The sequence below is a fragment of the Macrotis lagotis genome, chromosome 6, assembly GCF_037893015.1.
Source record: "Macrotis lagotis isolate mMagLag1 chromosome 6, bilby.v1.9.chrom.fasta, whole genome shotgun sequence".
In the NCBI taxonomy this organism is placed as follows: Eukaryota; Metazoa; Chordata; class Mammalia; order Peramelemorphia; family Peramelidae; genus Macrotis; species Macrotis lagotis.
This window is the reverse complement of record NC_133663.1, coordinates 69,070,005-69,091,845: the sequence shown is the minus strand read 5'-3', so window position 1 is coordinate 69,091,845 and position 21,841 is coordinate 69,070,005. Positions and strand designations below refer to the sequence as shown.

Sequence of the window (21,841 nt, the reverse complement as noted above, 5' to 3'; positions counted from 1 at the left end):
TTCAAATTTCTGTCACTTCTGACTTATTCTTCAGAATCACCCAGAATAGCAGTTCCCTTCATTAGTTCCTCTACTTTTTGAAAAGTGAAATTATTATTAAGTTAAAAATATATTAGCTGTTCTGTTTTCAACAGAAGACTCAAGGAAATATGCAGACAATTGAAATTTCCTATATTTAATATGATTGCACTATATAACATCTATCAGTCCTAGGCGGGAGGTGAGGAGGGAAGAAAGAGAGGGAGAAAAAATGTGGAAATCAAAATCTTATAAAAAAAATGAATGTTGAAAACTATCTGTACATTTAATTGAGAAAAAATGAAAAATAAAAATTTCCTATCACCACTATATCATGTCTCCTTGTGAAATATTATTTCTGAAATTCATTATCCTTTTTTTTCCTTTTTGCTAAGTAGTCTCTAATCTACCTCCATCACCATATTACTTCTGTTCCCCCCCTCCATTGATCCTTCATACTTCCCCACTCAGGTTCATGGATTTTTTTTTTCAAATAAGAATACAAATGTTACTCTACTATTCCTTTTATCTACCCTCATTCATTTTAATATATATATATATATATATATATATATATATTTGAACTCAGATACTCCAAATTCAGTGTAATTTCTTTTATATCACCTGTTTGGATTCTGATTCAGAAGGAAGAATTCCTGTTCCTATTCCTATCCATCTAAGAATCCTGACACTTGAGGCTACTACCACCCAGAATGCTAGGGAGAAATTGAAACATGTCTGAGTATATTCAGAGAATAAATAGGGCCAGGATGCTCATTTGGGTGTTTGTTGAAAGCCAAAGATCTTCTGGGTCACTTGGTGGATGATAGAAGGTAATTAGTTATATCTGTTATAGCTGAAGTGGACTGTTACTCAAACTGTGAGACAGTTCCTTTTTCCCTATCTTTGACTGAGACCCTGAAAGGAGGAATAAACATTTTTGCTTGTCCAAAGCTTCTGGAGTTTAGAACATACAGTGGTTCCCTTAGGAAGAATAAAAGTGTGAATTAAGTCCTTTGATGTAGCAGGTGAGACTAGGCAGAATTATAGCTGATCCTTTTTTTAAAAAAACAGACCAGAAAATTGTAGTATTGGGGAGTCTCACTTCTGTACCCTATTATCTTTTGATTTCTTGCAGCAAATATAACTAAACTTTAGCATGAGTGTGTTTTCCTTTCAGGTTTAGAAAAGCTGGGATAGAGATAATACTTTAAAATGGTGAAATAAGACATAAAATACATTTGAAAATTCCCAGAGATTGAGGAAAATGCAAACTGAATTGGTGAAAGATTTATGAATATTATGTGAAAATGATTCTTTTACCTTTTAAGATTCTAGATTAAATCTAGAAAAACATGGACCAAAATGAGGGGGGTAAACCTCAGCAGTTCAGATAATTTCTTTATCTTGTCCAATAAGGAGAGCAAATTCTCTGCTCTAAGGTGTTCAGGAAATTGTTAATAAAAGAGCTGGTGTTTCCAAGGTTCACAATGGAAAAAAAGGTAGAAAAGGTTAGATCTGAGCTTGATAGGTTGATCAGAGAGTGAGTGATAGGAGGGGGGTTTTGACTTGGCAGATGGTAACTGAATCTTATAGAATGGGGGAATTACAAGCTGACTGAGGCCCCCACATTTCAGGTACCTTTAATTATGGATAGATGGCAGTAACAGAATTAAATCCCTTATCTCATGAATATTCAGTTTCAACTACTTACCTGATAAACACAGTGAAAAGTATTTAAGGGAAGGGATGCCTCAGATTTCTCAATGAAGAGTCTAGCCACTGGAGTTTGGGATGACTGAACTCAGAATGTTCAACATCTTAAGCCAAGATCCGGACATCATGAAAGTTTAGAAAATAGTTAAGAAGTAGGCTGAAGGACCAAGGGTGAAGGACTGAATACCCCAAGGCACGTAAAAGATCTATAAAATCCCACTGCCAAGGACAAATCTTTTAGAGAGTCAAAGACCATTACAGTTATGATCTGGGAAGAAGCAGTGTCCAATTTTTTCTACCTTCAGCCTAAGTGAATGGACTATTGACTGATACACTAGCCTAGTCATTACTAACTAACCCAGCCCTTTTCCCTACTTCAAGTTGCTGATTTTGCTGTTTGATTTTCAATTAATGCTTCCCTCTGCTGGAAAGGCTTTTCAATTACAGCCACAGGGCACAAGGAAGCAGGTCTTTGAATGAATAAATCAAAGAATAGGCTTTTATTAAGTGCTTATTATGTGGCAGGCACAAGAAGAATGTCCCTGCCCACAAAGAGATCATTTTATTCTAGGATAGGGCAATGGATTGACATGTCCTTTCCAGGAACGGTAGTGTTGATTTGATGAGCACCATTAGAGCTAGCGGTATAAGGTGAGAGGTGGGGTGGGAGATTCCTGGGAGTACAAATACAATCTGACCGAGAACTCCATACAGAGGACACCCCTCAAGTGGAATCTTAGGTTCCCAGTCAGTCTCTGGTTTGGAGCTTTCGCTGGACCAAATCGATGAATCATGAAGGCAATGAACTTTGCAATGCGATACAATTCAGTCTTCCTGCTAAACTGAGTAAAACTTTCCTCCAGTTTCATTTTTCCAGGGACCAGAAAAGCAAGTAGAGTGAGTCACCTTGTACCTTGTGTGAGGAAACAGAAATAAGACCTCCCATGGGATCAGACATATTCCTTCTGTTCCTTATCTTCTTTATTTATGGAGCCTCTAAGAACTCAACTGAATTCAACAAACATTTACTCATTCAACAACTACTTATTAATCTTTTCCTAATAGAGGAAGCTGTATCTGCTCTGCTCTCATATTAAAAAAAAAGCCAGGTGTCAGGCTCCATATCTACTAAACATCAGATACTAAACTTCTTAAAACCAAGAGAATGTTAGGCTGGAAATAGAGTATGCAGAACATTTCCTGGATGTAAATCATCCCCTAACATACTGGCATGAGGTAAAGGAGTTCAGTCAAGCCCCTAAGGACTCTGATTACCACACATTTATGATCCAGATGTGAAATGTAATTGCCCTCCTGCCTCCACCCATAGAAAACAGGCCAACGCCACCATCCCAAACAGAGACTGCCCTCTATCCATAATCAAAAGAACCTGAAATGTAAGGGCCTTGATCAACTGGGAATTCTCCCATTCTAAGGGTAGTATAAGATTCAGAGTCACCATCTGTGAAGTTAAAAAACCCCTCCTTGTTCTCTGCTCGCTCAACCCTATCAAGTTCAGTTTTCTGCCTTCTTTTTCCATTGTGAATCCTGGAAACACTCACTCGGTTATTCATAATCTCCTGATCACATTAGACTTCTTCCTCTTATACTCTTTCCATAGAAAACTATCTCCCTCCAATCTAACAGTGGAGTCAACATTCAAATATATACAAAACAAGCTATTTATAGGATAAATAGGAGATCATTAACAAAAGGAAGGCATTAGGATTAAGAGGGGATGGGAAAGGCTTCTTGTAGAAAATGGGATTTTACTTGAGATTTGAAAGTATGCTAGGGAAGTTAGGAGATGGAGATGAGAGAGGGGATCCCATGCATAGGGAACAGCCAAGAGGTGGGATATCTTAAGGGACAGTAGGCTCAAGGAAACATTGGTCTAAGGTCAGAGAGTAAAGTAGTAATTCAACAGGTTCTGGTAACTAGAAGTCCTTTTTCTCATATTCATGGATTCTCAAGAAACTCCTCTTAGAAAAAGGGGAGTTTCTTTACCAGCTTCCTTCCCAAAGTAGAAGTTGTCATTGACTGATTTACATACACTACCAGGTCACTGAGGGGAGGTGGAAAGTCCAACATCCTTTTTATCATTTGAAGGCTTCCTCTTGCCGAAGGAGATAATGAAAAGGAGACTCAGACCAGGGCCAAACTAAGAAGACATCTCTTTCCTACTCCCAAGCAGATCATCCTCAAGGGATTTACTAGAATGCCCCACTCATTGTTATCTCTCAGATGCTTCCTTTCTTAACTTACTTGTTATTTTGGAGATTACACCTTGGGCTGGGGGTAGCTAGGTGGATAGAGCACCGGCCCCAGTGTCAGGAGGACCTGAGTTCAAATTTGACTTCAGACACTTAATAATTGCCTACCTATGTGACTTTGGTCAAATCACTTAACCCCATTGCCTTAAATTAAAAAAAAAGATGACGCCTTAGGGTATGACCAAATTTCCTCAGCTATCTAATATACTAGTCAGCTGCAAGATTATTGCAGTTCCAAGGACCTCTCATACTTAATATAAGCCTATAAATAACTTCTAAGACCTATATACTAGTTTCAACTTTATAAATTACTTTCATAGAAGTCAATTCAACTGAATAAACATTAAGTACCTACCCTTAGCTTTAATAAGATAGATAGTATGGATGGAGGTGGCTGTCCATTCTCTGTCTCATTTCTTACCTGGCCTTAATCACTCAATGGGTGTTGCCTCAATCAAACTGAGGCCTCTATTTAAAAAAATTAATTTATTTTCCCAATTATATGTAAAGATCATTTTGAATGAATTTTAAATATTCATTTTTGTAAAGTTTTCTCCTTTCTATCTTTGTCTCCCTCCTACTTCTGTCTCCCTCCCACTCTAAAATAGCAAATAATCTAATATAGATTATACATGTACACATATTTCTATATTAATCATGCTGCGAAAGAAGAATCAGAAATAAAGGGAAAAACCACAAGAAGGAAAAAACAAAAAACAAATTCTTTATTTTTTTAGGTTTTTGCAAGGCAATGGGGTTAAGTGGCTTGCCCAAGGCCACACAGCTAGGTAATTATTAAGTGTCTGAGGCCGGATTTGAACTCAAGTATTCCTGATAGAGCTGGTGCTCTATCCAGTGCACCACCTAGCTGCCCCAAAACACAAATTTTTGAAAGTGATAATACCATACTTTCATCTGCATTCAGATTTCATAATTCATTTTCTGGATGTGGATGGTATTTTCATCACAGTTCTTTTAGAATTATCTCTGACCACTGTATCAACTGAGAAGTTGATGATCATACAGTATTGCTGTTAAAGTGTATAATGTTCTCTTGGTTCTGCTCATTTCACTCATCAATTCATCTTAAGTCTTTTCAAGTTTTTCTGAAATCTACTTGCTCATCTTTTCTTATAGAATAATATGATTCCATTACAGTCATATACCACAACTCCTCAATTTCCAATTCTTTGCCACCACAAAGAAATATATAATATTTACATACATATATATAAGCATGACTATTAGTAGATTAAGAAAAGTCCTTTAATCAACAAGCACTTGTGTGGGCAGACACTGCCAGAATTTGGAGTGGGGAGAGGGGATTACAAAAGCACAACAGTCCCTACCTTAAGAAGTTTCCATTTTCACAGGGAGACACACAAAGCTAAGGGCTGCACATCCCACTCCAGGTGCTCTTGGGGCATTTCTGTGGACCATGATCAGTCCTGGGGAACCTCAAAAGAAAACGGATCTGGTTTTCTCACATCTCTGGCTCACTTTGAATTATTTCAAGAAAATCTCCTTAAACTAAGATTGAGGTTCTCTGAAAAAGGGATTAACAAGACTCCCTTCTGAGAAAGTTACTCAATGAACAGAAAGGAAGATATCAAGCATAGAGCAGTTATTTCTATGTCTCACCACAAAAAAAAATACTTAAAACACAAAAGATTCCTAAGTGTACATTGATAGTTAAAACATGGTTTTGTAACCCAACACTCGTATTCTGTTCTTCCAGGAGGTGGATATTTAAAACACTAAACACTTTCGCAAGTCCTGAGCATGTATTTCACTCAGATCTATATGGCTTGGCCAAGTCCTTCAAGGTCCACTCCTTCTGTTCAGTCCAACATGCAAGACTCACCCTTCTGTTGGTGAACATCTCCTCCAAGAAAAGGATAGCTTCAGGAAGCAGGACATCCCTCTGGGAAACCAGTGCCAAGACCATCAATGATTCCAGACTTCTTAAGCCTACCAGATAGCTACCAAAGATAGGACTGTCCAATTTTAGAATCACTGCTTGGTCACCTGGGATCAGGAAGGAAAAAAAAAAGGCAGAAAAGGCAGCCAGAAACTTGAGGTCCAGTCCTAGACTCACTCCAAAAGTACAACTTTGCAGCCATGTTTATGTAGCCTCCAGAGCTGCTCCTAGAGGGAAGAGGCACGTACACACAAAACACACAAAGCTGTCAGTCTTAATTCACACATTCCCCCCAAAAGGAAGAGAGACAGAGGAGAAACATAGAGGAGAAAGGGGGGGAAAGACCAGAAAGTAGTCTATTGATTCCTTTTTAAGGATCAACACAAAAGGGTAATACCCCCAGGACTCCATTACGACTCAGTTTACCTCCAGGCTTCCCAACAAGGTGTCAATTGGCATGTTCATAGTTTCTACAGGGAAAGCTAATCAAAAGTTTAGAATTAAAGCTCAAGCCCAATAAACTCATCGAATTGATTAGGGAACTGCTAAGACCAATGCTGTGTTTGTAAAATGGAAATGAAAGTACCTATACTACCTCCTACCTTTGTTGTTCTGAAGAAAGTGTCTTATAAACATTAAAACAATATATAAATATGAGCTCCTATTATTCCCAACTGAGGAGCACTGCCTGGATAGCCTGGGGAAAGAGTAGGAAGTCAAGTGCTGATGACTGGATACTTTGGCCCAGGCAATAAAAGTCTTCCCAAAGTCTCTGGCTCTGCCCAGCTCATTACCTGGCCAGTAATAGGTTTTCAATAAATGTTTAATGATTTGTCATTTAGCCTCTCTGGATCTCTTGATAGGGATGGATTTGACACTTTGAACCCAGCTATTCAAAGTGTCCTTCAGCCCATCTTCATAAGTTCTTGGAGGTTTGCTACCTCAGCTGTAAAACTTTATTATCACTTTACAATCTACTGAATTGTAAACTCCTTGAGGGCCCAATTATCTTCATTCCAGAATTCCTTATTGTATAAATATTTGTGGAATGAACTCAATGTCTTCAGGCAAGAGGTGTTAGGAGGACTGGAAAAAGTAGGACAAAATGAGACATTAAATATTCTACAAGTTTACCTATAATTTTGATCACATTTATATAGCACTGAACTCTACTTACAAGTTAACAAGATTTAGCTCAAACTCACAGAGTCACGATTTAAATCCACCATTCTTCCGAATACAAGTGTACTTCATCGGGCTGATTTGTTTCATATCAAGAAGCTAGCCCATGTTGATGCCTAGGTCTTTTTACTCCAAATCCCATGATCTCTCTCCTCCAGGAGTGTCCTGAGACAATTTCCTTATCTAGAAAATTTCAAGGGTTGGATAATCACTGAATTTCTTCCAATTCAATGCTTTTCTCTCCAGAAACATAACCCACCCGTTCCATTAATTCATTTGACATTTACTATGAATCTTTGTTTAAAGCACCATACTAGATATGAAGGTAAAGGCAATATTTAGGTAAGAGCAGCTAACACATAGTTTTCAAAGTATTCATACAGAGTGCTAAACATATTCGAAGAGGTATTATCCCCTTAAACACATGAGAAAATGGAGGCTCAGAAATACTGAATTAATCAATAAACTTTTATTAAGGCACTAGATACAAAAAGAAACAATTTCTGCTGCCCAAGAGTTCACATCCTATCAGAGGAGACAACATACTCATATAAAAATACATACAAGACAGAGACAAAGCACTAGAAGCTAAGGGAACCAGGAGAAGTCTCCTAATTAAGGCACTTTTGAGCTTTGAAGGTAGAAATGAAGAATGTTCTAGACATGGGGGACACCCAAATCAAGGGCACAGAGACGTAAGATGATCTGAAAGGATCACCCAGTGTGTGGAAAGGAGTCAGAAATGGCCCCGTTGTGAAGAGCTTTCAAAGTCAAACTAAATTCATACTCATTCTAGAGGTTGTAATAGGGTGCCACTGAAGTCTGGGTGTATATGGAGGGCAGGGATTGCATGGTCCATCTATGCTCTGAAAAAAATCACTATAATGGAGATGGATGGACAGAAGTGGCAAGAGGCTCGAGGCAAGTTCAGGAGGCCCACAGTCAAGAAGCCAGTAACCCAGAAATGTATCCAATATACCATCATGTTCTTTGCTTTGTTACATGAAAATCATCTTCTGTCCTGTCACACTCCACGGCACACTGCAGCATGCTGAGCTGGAAGGGATCTTAGCTATCCAGTCTTAACCCCCTTCAGTCCCTGGGAGGTTTGAGACTTGACCAAGGGCACAGTATGCAGGTCTCTGCTTCCCAATCCTCTTTCTAGTGATTCCATGGCCCCTTCCCTCAAGGATCTTATAGAAGTACAAGACAGTAGAGAATAGCTTACATAGCACAGCCTATAGGATATAATTCTAATATAGGAACTTTATGCAAAAAGTGTAAAATGTGTCGTGAGGCCTAGGAAGATAATCAAGGAAGGGTTCCTGAAATCAAGTAAATGTCCTTCAATTGGGGAATGGCTTAGCAAACTGTGGTATATGTATGTCATGGAACGCTATTGTTCTATTAGAAACCAGGAAGGATGGGAATTCAGGGAAGCCTGGAGAGATCTGCATGAACTGATGCTGAGTGAGATGAGCAGAACCAGAAGAACACTGTACACCCTAACAGCAACACGGGGGTGATGATCAACCTTGATGGACTCGCTCATTCCATCAGTGCAACAATCAGGGACAATTTGGGGCTGTCTGTGATGGAGAAACCATCTGTATCCAGATAAAGAATTGTGGAGTTTCAACAAAATTTGGGGCTGTCTGATGGAGAAACCATCTGTATCCAGATAAAGAATTGTGGAGTTTGAACAAAAACCAAGGACTACTATTACCTTAAATTTAGAGGAAAAAAACTGATTTCTTATTGTCTGATCTTGCTATCTCATACTTTTTTGTTTCTTCCTTAAGGATATCATCTTATCACATTTAATTTGGCTCAATGTATACCATGGAAACAATGTAAAGACTGGCAAAGTTGCCTTCTGTGAGAGTAAGATTAGAGGAAAAATTGTAAAACTCAACCTAAATTTTTGTAAAAAAAAAAATATGCAGTCAAGAAAAAAAAAAGGAAGGGTTCCTGAAAAAGGCCCTCATTCCCTTTTGAAAAAAAGAAAGCATCAAGAGGCTGTGGTTTCTGAGGAAAAAACCCTAAAAAAGGAGAAATCTCTTCATTACATGAATAGAGAGAGAGACAGAGAGAGGAGAGGCCAAACTAGAGAGGAAAAACAGACAGAGAAGGGGAGAGGCAGCGGCTGGGAGTTAGGCCCGCGTCACCGGCCCGCGGCCCTTCCCGGCCTCCCGGCCACCGCGGCACAGCCGGCCTGCCGGGGCCTGGCCCCGAGGAATCATCCACCGCGGGCGCCGGCTTCACGGGGGCCGGCCCCGGAGGCGAGCGGCGCGGTTACCAGCCGCCTTTTACAGAGGGGGAAACCGAGGCAGGAGGGCGGGGCTCGGAGCGGCCGGCGGGGCAGCGAGTGCCGGCCCTTCCCGCCCGCGGAAGGCGGCGCTCCGCAATGACAGTTGGAAGGGCGGGGGCGGCCGCGAGGCACGGTGGGAAAGCGGGGGCGTGCGTGCGCGCCTCCGAGCGGGGTGCCGGCGGGCGTGGCCCGCGCGCTCCGGAGCCCCCCCCCCCCCCCCGCAGCCGAGCCGGCCGCCGGGGCGTGCACCCGCGCGCTCACGGAAGTTCCGAGCCGGGGGGAGGGAGGAGGAGCGGAAATGGCGGCCGGGGCCGCGCGCCGCGGCGGCGAGCGGAAGTGGGTGTGAGAGCGGAAGTGGCCGGCTAGAGCCGGGGGCTGGGCGGGGACCGGGGGCGCTCGGTGAGGCGGCGGCAGCGGCAGCGGCCAGGTCGCTGAGGCGGGAGGGCGGCAGAGGAGGGCTCGCCCGAGTGCGGAGGCCTGCGCCCCGCGCCCTCCCCGGCACCCCGGTCCCGGTCCCCACCTCCCCGGCCCGGTCGGGGGGCGGCCTCGCGGCGCCAGCCGCCCTCTGTCCTCCCCGGCCCGGGGCAGCCCCCGCCGCCGCCGCCATGATCCTGCTGGAGGTGAACAACCGCATCATCGAGGAGACGCTGGCGCTCAAGTTCGAGAACGCGGCCGCCGGGTGGGTGAGAGGGGCCGGGGCCCGGGGCGGGGGGACGCCCGGGGCGGGGGAGGGGCGGCAGGCCCGGCCAGCACGGAGCCGGGACCCCCCCACACAGCCCGGGCACGTAGCAATCTGCACACACACCCTCACTCCCTGCTTATCTCCAGCCGCAGCTTCTCCTGCCCTTCCCCACCCAGCGGCCTTCCTCCTGTGATTTCTCCCGGGAGCCCCCGGCCCCACCGGGAGCCCCCGGCCCCACCGGCCTGCATTCTTACCGGACCTTTTCAGAGTGGACTTTGGATTGATAAGTCTTTCGGACCAGCCTGAGGAGCTGCAGAGGGCAGAAGACCCTCCATAACCCTCCTTCCCCCCCAAAAAAAAAAACAGGTTGCTCTTCTAATATTTAGAGCACATGGCCTGGGAATTGGGTAGCAATCTCTCTTGGTGGACCTGTGTCCTCAGCTGCAGAACTCATTGTCTCTTAGATGGGTAGAGAACTCCCTTACTGAATGGAGGACTAACCGTGTCCTTCCTTTGATAGCCACTGGAGTCATGCAGTGAGGGGGAGATATTAAGCAGTTTAAAATAAACTGATTCAAGAAGCATTAACCCATTGTTTCAACCTAATACTTTGTCCAGGATAGTTTATCCAGCTAGTGGGACTCCATATTTTATCATTATAAAACGAAGCATCTTTTGTTGGAGTGGTTTATGAAATAAAAATGTGCTTCTGCAGAGTTTAATTTCCAGTTGCTTTAATTTTAAAATAGAAATTATTTTTCAGACGGCTGTTACCGTCCCTTCAGTTATCCCTGTAAGCTGCTTTTGCATTTTAAAAATGGAAGTGAATCAGCTCCAATTCTTATTTAGGTGACTTGTAACTTGAGCAGGCTAGCACATTGAAGGAAGTTAACTTCTGCATTTTTACAGCTGATCTTAATGCCATCAAGTCTTAACAGGCTTGAAGCTGAGGCAGTTTGGTTATGTGTAGAACTGTGATAAATGTGTGTGTGTGTGTGTGTTTTCAAGCAGAGGCATGTCTTGTGGTGAAGGAATGCATTTACTTTTAATTATGTTTTAATTTATGACTGAACCATCCCATTATTCAGGCTTTAGCTTTTTATTTTTCTCTTAAAACTGCTGCTGCAAATGACAGGTGGTTGTTTAGAGGGACCAAAACTGATTGAGAATACATTAAGTCAGTATCTCAGAATTGATCACAGAGATGAGGTATAGCCAAGCATGAGTTGGCTTTTGTTGAGTGATATGACTTAGGACGTGTGGGTTGTGGAAGGCAGCCAGGACCAGAACTGGTAGAATTCTGCTGAAAAGTTTACTGGAAATTGCAGAAAATTCCCATCTGCCTAAAAAAGGCGTATTCTCAGGCCTCATGGGAGGTGGGTTCTCGATTTTGAAGGTATTATCTCCCACATAGATGCCTGCAGACCCGTATACATTACCAGTTAAACTAGTGGAGTTAAGGCAGCATGACTTAGCTCTTAGCAGAGTTTCCAGCAAATACAGTTTCTTATGATTACTGTGAACATTTATATTGGTCTAATAGTCTCTCTCTTAACCAGAGGAGAGGCAGATGAGAGACATGTTGTAGGGAAAGAGTTCTTAGACAAAATTGAAAGAGCTCAGAAGGATGACCCCTTGGAGGATCAAAGAAAGATACCTAGGAAACTAGAGATTGGGATTCTTCTTTACTGTATGGGGTCCTGATTTATACCCTTTCCAATGTGAGTCTTCTGTTAGGACACAAGAAGCACCAGAACTCTTGGGAATTTTTATTCAAAATTCAACTATCCTAATTTTCATTTTTTTTATAAGTGATTTTTTTCAGATGAGCCTTCAGATCACCCAATGCTTATGGTGCTATCAGGAAATGTATAAATTCTCATCTGCTTAGTGTTTGCTAACCAGTTTAAATCAACACATTTAGACAGTGGAAATCTTGAAATTTGGAGATCATGCAAATAAAGCCTAACATTTACTCCAAACGATTTACCTTTTGATATTATTAATTTTGTGAGTTAATGGCATATTAGAGGCAACCAAATAATACACTTAACTGTAAGTTATCATCTTCTTGACAACCTTCAAACTAGGAGGATGTGACTGACTCAAAAGCTATATAGACAACACTGAAAATTGTCATGTATTTTTTTCATTGCCTTTCCCTCTAGATAAATGATATTTCTCAGATCACATGTTCACATCCCATCAAAAGCGTTGTCCTATCTTTGAAGAGCATCCTTTGCCATGCCATCCATTACACAGGAAATGTTCGCCTCTTTGACGCTATAGACTAAAAAGTTAGGTCTTTCAATTTGTCTGAAGTTTGAGTCCTAAATTGAGGAAAATGCTGTCAGATAAAGAGAACTAGGGTGGCTATTGATTTAATGAGCACATTGGCCTTCACAATAGCCTTTGTATATATTTGGAGGAACTGTGGTTATGAGGGAGAACAAAGTTGCTTGGGAGCTCAGCACAGAGACACTTGGGGTGGGCAAGTACTGTGGGAAGACAAATTTGAGCAAAGAATAAATTCTGTTGTTACTTTTCCTTATTTTCATTCCTACGCAGATGTCGTTAGAGAGGCAATCTGGCCTAGAGTGACATGGAATCTGTTTTAGCACTTAAGAAAAAAATAGAATAAAGTAACTGATTTAAGTAGATTTGAGAGAAAATAATTTCATTGATCTTCATCTTCATCCACTCTTATCCTCATCCCTTCTTTCTGAGTTGACTTCTAGAATGGAGAGAGCCAAGTGAAATTATTCCTGATTTGTAGAAGCTTGGAACTGAAGGTATGGTAGTGTTGTGGAAAGACCACTGGATTTGGAGTAGCAGGACCTGAGTTCTAATCCTGACTCTGCCACTATCTGTGACTTTGGGAGCATCACCAGACCTCTTTGGGTCTTAGTCTCCTAAATCCCCAAAATATGAGCCGTGGAACTTGAGGGTCCCAGCCTAATTCAAGGTTCCTGAGACCCTCAGATGATATAGTCCAGCTTCTTCCCCTTTAGAAATCTTATCTCCTCCCTGATTCTCTATGACTCTGCTCTTAATTTTGGCAGCTTTGGGGTGTGGGTGTGGTTCATCTGTGGGTGTGGTGGTGCTGCTTTGGGAGGTGTCTGGTTCTTAACACTTAAAATTTTGATTCCACACTATTTACTGAAGGCCTACCTGTGTACATGGTACAGTCATCTTGGAAACACGAATAATCAAAAACCTTTAAAGTAGAAGAGTACCATTTTACTATAGAAGAAAGAAAAGGAAAAGTATATACAGCCTGATGCTGTACAATTTAAAGTGGGCCATCATTTAGGGATAACATTTCTATGACCTTTAAGAGAAAGGCTAAGTTGTTAGGTTTTTTTGGTAGTGCCTTGCTTTGAAGTGTCCAGAATAGTCAAAGCTCTGGGTTTCTGCTTTTGCTATCTATCTTAACTACCCCTGTGACTTTAGGCAAACCACAAAACCTTTGGACCTTAGTTGTAAAATGAGAATTTTAAACTAGATGACTTACAAAAGCCTCTCATCTTTCAGTATATTATCCTCTGAATTTAATTGCCAAGTCATTGCTGGATCAATGATATACAGGAAGTTGAGAACCCTAGAAAAGAGGGCGAATTCTCTTCTTTGTAAGAGGTTTTAATAATAGTTCAGGAAACTCTTGAATTGAACAACTGGTGTCAAATGAATACTTTTCCTGTTGAGTGATATATATTAGTTATCAGATAATCTGACACTAAATAAATCTCCCATTTTCATCATTTTTCATCACTGATCAAATCTTGGTTTTTATGGCGTAGTCTCATAAACTCCAACCATAAGTTTCAAGGTCCAGACTTTTTACTCTTCCAGATAAGGGATTCCATTCCAGCATCAGAAACTTTGGGTAAAAGTTAGATTTGGGCTTTATCCTTTGGCCCCTTCACTTTCCTCCATAAGTCTGTTTCCATAGTAGTAAATCAAAAGCTACAAGCATCCAGTTTTAGGATTGAGAAATTTGTTTCAGAATGAGAGTCTGGCCTAAGTTACTAAGTTAGGATAGTTTCCCTTGGGACATAGTTATTAGGTCTTATAACTCCTAATGAAACTTCTTTGATGATTGAGCCATGCTGATTTGACTCCCAAAAAGCAAGAAGAAAATTTTCATTGAGCTCATTTTTTACCATTTTCCTTAACCTCTCCTTGATCCCCTTTTAAGTAGCCTTAAGTAGTCAACTAAAATATAAATGGCATTGATTTGACAAATATTCTGTAGTCAGGCAGCAACATGCTTAGCATAGAATTCAAAGCATTTTCTACCATTGGGAAATGTGCTTCTGGAATCCTAGAGTCAAGAAACTTTTCAGAGTTTTATGATTAGAATTTATAGCTATAATTAAAGATTTAGAGTTGAAAGGGACTTCAGATGTCATCTAGTCTAAACTCCTTATTCGACTGAAAAGAAAACAAGTCCTAGGAAGTGGGTTAAATGACTTATCCAAGGACACACATTAAGAGCTGGGAGTCAAACAGAGGTTCTCTAACTCTTAGTCTAGGGTCATTTTCCTGCACCAGAACTTATTACTGATCTTTCCTGTTTGGTGGTAAAGAGAGGAAATTAATTCAGAAGCTGTAGTTAGCTGTTTGAAGCCTGTCAGATAAAGAGAACTAGGGTGGCTATTGATTTAATGAGCATGTTGGCCTTCCTCCTCCACTGACCCAGACAGCATTCCTCCTCAGCAGGCACTGCTCTCCTGCCAAAGACCAACTTTCAACTTCTTAAACCAACTGACTCTCTTGACTATATAGCAACTATATTAGCTGTCTCATTTCATCTCATTTCATCATGCTCCGAAAGGAAACTCAGTCAAATTCTGCTAAATATGTGCTATAGGTCCTATCTAGTGCCTTCTTCCTTAGGACCCTAGAAAAGACTAAAAGTACAAGGTAGCCTTCTAGACAGTACATTTTACCTTTTCAATGTAAATCCGTCATACAGAATCTTAAGACTGGAAGAAGCCCAAGTTATCATTTAATTTTTTTTATTTTTAGTATTTTCCATTTTTCCCCCAATGGAACAGAAAAGAAACTGAGTATGAATCTGTTTTTAGGGGAAGCAGCTACCATATGAAAGAGGTTGCCATCTTAATTGCATGATCTTGAGCAAAATAGAATGAAGAATTAAAGTAAGAACCTGGATTTCTCCTCTCCTGGCCTTGTTTTCAGTTTGGAAAGCAGAATGAAACCAGATTTATTGCGGATAGTTGGGAAGGCCACTCAGACAAAACATACATGAGAAGTAGAGAACTGAATACCATACATTTATAGAGATGTATGAGAGTCCCAAAAGACTTTCATCAGTCCTTTCACACATATTCTTACTTTGTCCTCAGTAATAATGTGAGGGAGATAAGCTGTTGTTAAATCCCTTTTAAATATGGAAAGATTCAGATGTTAAATGACTTGTTTGTGATCATCCAATCAATCAGAAGTGATGTTGGTACCAAAATTTATAAAATAATGACTTTTAGCTGAGCTCCTTTCCATTAGAAGATAGCCCCTTATTCATTCCAATATATCAGAAAACAAATACTATGGACATTCAATAAGCATCTGCTGTGTATAAGAACATGCGTGAAGGGGAATAGAGTACAAACAAGATGAAGTTCTTGTCCTCAAGGACCCCTATGACATTCCAGTAGAGGGGCATAAGAGATAAAAGCTAAATCGCTATACAGCTACTATACCCTATGTTACTATGAAAACAAAGGTTGTGATAAGCTTTGGAGGGAGGATTTGGACATCAGAAGTGCTATTTTAGGTTGGACTTTAAAGAATGGACATGAATTTGTCAAACAAAGGAAGTTGGACTTTTTTAAAAGTCCTTATGCTTTGAAGCAAATGAACATAGGAGTACAACTGCAGAGCTTAGTAAGTGTTTCAGGAGCAAACTGTTGGCCCAAGTTCTGTAAGGATTACTGGATAAGGAGTGGAGATTGTCTGGGAAGACTTCATGAAGGTATTAGTGACTTTGGGACACATCTGTAGAGAAGGATATAAGATTGCAAAGAAGAGTGAAGGGGCATTTTAAAGTATGGTAGAATAGGATCTTGTGCTGTTTTGTTTTGAATTCAAATTTAAACCATTCTGGAATGGTACCTGTACTTCCTCTGACACAGATGAGTTTGGAAAAGCAGTATGTCAGCACCTCTGTGCTGATCTCGGATAGTAAACTAAAGAGCAGAAGTGCAGTGTCAGCCAAGTAAAGATAGAATAGTACAGTAACTGCCAATATTTGAGAAGACCCTGAAGTAATCATATTTCCCTTTTTTCCCCATTTCATGCACAGAGACTGAAAGGGCATGAATAAATGAGTTGTATGGTAGGATCAGCAATAAATTGGGGAAGCGTTCACATAACTGGCTTACCATGTTTCAGAAACTCCTTTTAGAGACTGAAAAAAAAATCAGATTATTTTCCCAGTCTTCTTAAAGGTGAACCACAAGATAATTTTATTAATTAACCTGGGAACTTTCTTTCTGTTTTACAGAAACAAACCAGAGGCAGTAGAGGTAACATTTGCAGGTAAGTTTCATAACTTTAGTTATATTATGGGAGAATAGAAGACAAATATAAAACAGAACCATTTGTAAAGCAAACGCTAAAGGTCTTAATTCGTTTGCCAGCAATCAGCCTATTTACAACAACAGTCAGAAGAAATATTTAGGAGAAAATTTAAGGTGTTAATGAACATCACTTAGCCTGGCACTGGAAAAAGCAGAGAAGACATGAGATTTAATTCAAGCTTACTACATTTACTACTTGTGTGGCTCTGAGCAAGTTACTTCAACTTTGTTTTTCCATCTGTAAGATGAAGAGGTTGACCTAAATCATCTTTAAGACCCTAGAAAGGGTCTACTACCTATCTTGGCATAGTAGACTTCATTCTGTGATGCAAGCATGCTCATGCTCTCTCTCATCCCTGAAAATTTTGCAAAAAGCCAATGAATGACATATCTCTGCTAAAAAGTTCACAAATAAAAGGTTACCTGACCATAGTTGAAGACTAATTTTAATCTGCTAGTCTTCACAAATACTCCCTCAATCTACCTATGTTGTAAATTGGAATTGTAGATCCCATTGTCTCCAGGTACTCAATCATGTTTACACTGTAATGAATGTGAAAACTTGCGTAAATAAAATTTACTGGTTCAGGAAAGTAGATGGCTTTCTCCTTTCCTTGCTATAAATTTGGAATCTTTGAATTATATTTACAATTTTATTTCTTACATTTATTTGTGTTCTGAATTATTCACATATGAACAGTTTCTTGAGTGCCCTGATCTAATTAGAAATCTGGTGGGTGGGTGTGCGTGTGCATGCACATGCAGCATCCAAAAAAATGTTATTCCTGCCCATGAAAACTGAGATATCTTTTTTTGTCACTAAAGAGAAAATTTTGATTGATAATGACTACTGGGTTTAACTGTAATTAAAGTATATTCTGTTTTTAACAAGATAAATCTTTAGACTGGTTTTGATAATGCCACACTTCCCTCTTTTTGAATCTTGTTACATTTTTTTAATGGTGGCTAGGATATATGTGTGGTTCACAAAACTAGGTTGTTCAGTTTTGTTTTGTGAACCACACAGTGTAGTACTTGATAAAATGGTTTAGTTTCATGTACTACACAGTATAATTGTACCACCATCCAATCTGTAGGCCAAAATACAATGAACCATTGGGTTAGAGGAGAAGTATTTTTAAATTAGGCAAAGTAGAGTGGAAGTGACATGGAAGAAGGAAGGCTGCCAGGACTGAAGAGCTTGGAAAGGAGTTTTTGTCTATGGTCTTGCAAATGAAGACTTAAAATCATTTCTACCAAAAAACAAAGTATGACTATTATAGGAATAGATAAGACAGTACTTAGAACTTCTAATAGTGTGGCCTCTACTAGCCTGTCTTAATAGGGCATAAAGATAAACTGATGATCCCAAAGCTTTCAAGGAGCAGAATGTGCTGAGTAATGGGCTCTCTGGCCAGCCAAACACTCCTTATCTTGTGCTTCTCTCACAGACTTTGATGGAGTTCTTTATCATATTTCAAATCCCAATGGAGACAAAACAAAAGTGATGGTCAGTATTTCTTTGAAATTCTACAAGGAACTACAAGCACATGGAGCTGATGAGGTGAGTGCTCCATTTTTCTGATGACTCTTTTGTGTTTCATCACACCTTTCATTGGCAGCTTATTGACTGCTTCCCAGGGAGCAGTGTAGGCTAAGAAAGCTCCACCTTCTTCAGTGTACCACACTTAGCAAAGGCCAGTCTAGACTGTAGACCCTATCTAACAAGTAACTTAACTGTTTGTCTCAAAGTATGTTTTGGGGTTGTTGTTTTTTTAAAAGATTGTTCCTCTCCAAAACTGAAAAACTTGTCAGTCACTAAGCAAAACAGATTAACCAAAGTTAACTACTTCTTGGTTTTCTTTGAAGATAATTATTGTTCATATTTCTTGACCATTAGATGAAAGGATAGCTGGACAAGATACATATAATTGTGATTTTGTTTCTTTTATAGGATTATTAATTGTGAGAATCATTCTGATTAGGGAGGCTGCACAAATAGAGCTTTCTCTACCAGATTGGGGGAAAAAAGGTTTTAGATTTAGTTCCCCATTCTAGAAGTTAGAAGAAAAGGCCCTTTCTTTTTGGTTTTGCAAATTGAGCATTCTTTGTGCTTTGACTCCCTTCTGACTTTAGCTGCTTTAGAGGAAGTAAGATGGGGTGTCTAGGCATTATGAAACCCTTAACTGCCGTACTTTGTTCATTGGCTGTTGGCTGATCTTTTCAGTGACAGGTTTAGTTCCTGCTGAACTATATTTGCTCTAGGGAGGGCCATTTATGGAAGAAAGAAATTGCTTTTACATTACTGTATGCATGCTGTGGTTGGGTTTCAGAGCAGGAAGTATGACTCAGTTCCCGAATTAGTTTTCAAATAGCCTAGTTTTAACAAACTCTTGCAGTATTGAAGGAAGATGTAGCTATTTCTATTCATTTTCTTTCAAGAAAGGGAAATGATTACTGAATTATTTAAAAGGATTGTTATATAGTATAGATCACAACAGGGATTCAATAATATTTTAAAATTTCAAAATAGCTTTTAGTGGACTGGGATTTGTTGAAACATTTTTCTTCAGCTTTGAAGATTCAGAGAAGTATATATGGTCCCTTCCCTTTGTCATGATTTGCTCCATCGAGAGGAGGTCAGGAGGAAAACAATGTTTAGCAAAGAGATGGGGGAAAGAGGGAATTGACACTAAAACAGTCTTTAAGATAAGTTTGTCATAGGAAAGTTATAATCAGCTTCTCTCTCTTGAGTGCAGCCCAAAAAGAATTGAACTGAAGTTCTAGGAAGAAGGGGTTTTACTGACAGAATTATTAACCATATCAGGCAACTTCAGAAAGACCTGCTGTGATCATTTTCCCCAGCATAGAAAGCCATCTCTCTTTAATGGTCTTGATGAAGAAAGAACAAAATGACTGAGCAAAGGTTCTTCAGGTTCCTTTCCTACTCCATGATCCTGGGAACAAGGAACTTTGGAGCAGAGAGCTCTGTTTAATTGCCAGGGTCAAAGAACAAATAGCTGCTGTTTGGGTGGAGTGGGGCACATTGGGGTTAAACAGTGACCAGAATGTGATAATAATAAGAAGCAGTGTGTTGTAGGTGACAGTGATAGGCGCCTCCTAAGGTTGTGTGGAAAGGGGGGGCACACATTGAAAAATGAATCATATTGAGGAGGCCAAGAGTTTGCTGAAGTGGGAGGAAAGGGGCGATGGCAAAGTGGTAAGAGCCAAGGTGGATCTTGGGCACCTGGTAGATCTTTGTGAAACTTAGCAAACTCTTGAGATTTCAGGTTTTGTCTACTTCTCATTCACCTTTTTCTCACATTTTTCAGGAAGTAACAGAAATATGAAGTTAGAGGACCAAGTTATAATTTTACTGATATCTCTTAACCCTCTAGGCATGTACATGACTTATTTTTCAAACACCTTAAGAGTAAGGTCTGAGGATTTTATGGTTAGCTCCTCTGTACCACTTAAAAGTCTATGACCTTAAGGCTCTCAGTTTACTTCCTCTTTTGTAAACACATAAAGAATAGAAATGCAATACAGCAAGCACTTTTAAGTGACAACTATGTGGTGGGGACACTGTACGAGGCACAAGGATGCAAAGACAAACTGAAGAGAAGGCCATATGACAACCAAGCTGATCACTGATTTTACAGAGGATTGTTTTTAAGAGAGACCCTGAAAGTACCAGTTAACTGTTGACCCAGTTATTAAGAAGGAGAGGACATTTCCATGAACCTAAACAAGTTAATGTGGTGATGGTGAGATTATAGACCTAACCTCCCAACCTGAGTCTGCCACTAACTTCTGCTACTTCTTCTTTAATTTTTTCCATTAGAAAACAAATAAGTACTCACCTTATCTATCATGAAGCAGTAATTAGGGTTAAATTTGTTGTGACTGTACAGTGTGATGAATTATGTTGTAAATGCAAAATGATAATTTCTTTCTAAAGACCAGAGGATACTGAATTGATTGTTACATTGGTAACAACTTCATTACTTCATCTATAAATATAGTCATCCCTCACCATTTGCAGGTTTCATGTTGACAGGTTTCACATTCATGATTTTGGTTATTTGTGAATTGGCCGTCAGTAATTAAATAGGGCTTTTAGAGATAAGCAGCTATGCACCTATGCAAAAAAAAATAGTCATAAATGGATAAATACTGTATATCCTTACTATTTTCGTCCATAAATTTATTTTAAACAATTACATCTTGTTAAAAGTTTCAGTGTGCTAAAGAGCTAAAGGCAACACACTCTTTAGGAACGCTCTTTGTCTCTCTACCACCAGACTAAGACATAGATTTTTTTTTCCCTGCAATGATCTTTGTATTTTGAGCCTTTTCCTTGGAAAAGGAAATCCATAAAGCAGTTGCTGCAGCTTTACTAGTGACTGCAAAGACTCTGCATACTAGCTCTCTCTCACCTAGAAACTCCCAACTTTTTAATGGGTTCAGTGTGTTGTTTTAATTTCTTTTGTGTGTTAAATAAACATGGATCAGAATTATTAAAATAACAGTTTAGAGTGGGACCTAGAGTTATTTGCAGTTTTCACATTTGTGGGTAATTTGTGGACTAGACCTGCTAATGATGAGAGGCAACTATAAAACCGCTTTACTTCTTTCCTTCACCTCTTTACCCCCTTTTCCTCCATTCTAGCTCTCAGGTGCAGCAGAGAAGGGAGACTTTTGTTTATTCTGTTTAAAAACTTCAAGGCTTTCAGTTGCATATGATCAGAAAGAGGCAAAAGGGGAAGCCAGGCCTTGTGAGAACAGGTTTGGAAAAGTCACTAGCATCTTGCTGTGATCAGGTAAACAGTGAAATAACTGAGGAAAACAAAAATTCCATCTTTTGAGCAAATCAGTTTATTAAACAATGCAAGCTCCATATATCAGGACCAGACCCCTTCCTCAGCTTAGGGTTTGACCCCAAAAATAGGGGGAAACAGACTTTTTATACATTAAAAATAATTGAGCAAATGAGGCCAACTAATTAAAAGGAACCACTGTAATATCAGGTGATCTCGATTTCTAATTGTATGAAAGATTAGGGACTTTCCAAGTCCCTAGAAAAGCAAACAGATTCAGTTCCCTGAAATCAGAAAAAAGTAGCAACCCATT

General features: G+C 39.9%; 1 protein-coding gene across 3 annotated transcripts in view; it reads left to right on the top strand.

Annotated features, from left to right (window-relative positions):
* The first annotated feature begins 9,785 nt into the window (after positions 1 to 9,785).
* ARPC2 (actin related protein 2/3 complex subunit 2) overlaps positions 9,786 to 21,841 on the top strand; it is a 34,938-nt gene continuing 22,882 nt past the window's right edge. For 2 of the 3 annotated variants that reach the window (XR_012469403.1, XM_074191384.1), the window contains exons 1-3: positions 9,786 to 10,100; positions 16,633 to 16,667; positions 18,160 to 18,272. Coding sequence is in view for 2 of the 3 variants with exons in the window: in XM_074191384.1 (XP_074047485.1) it covers positions 10,027 to 10,100; positions 16,633 to 16,667; positions 18,160 to 18,272 (222 nt within the window). In the remaining variant the exon portion in view is untranslated. The remainder of the gene's footprint in view (positions 10,101 to 16,632; positions 16,668 to 18,159; positions 18,273 to 21,841) is intronic. The other variant, XM_074191385.1, reaches the window with a different exon arrangement.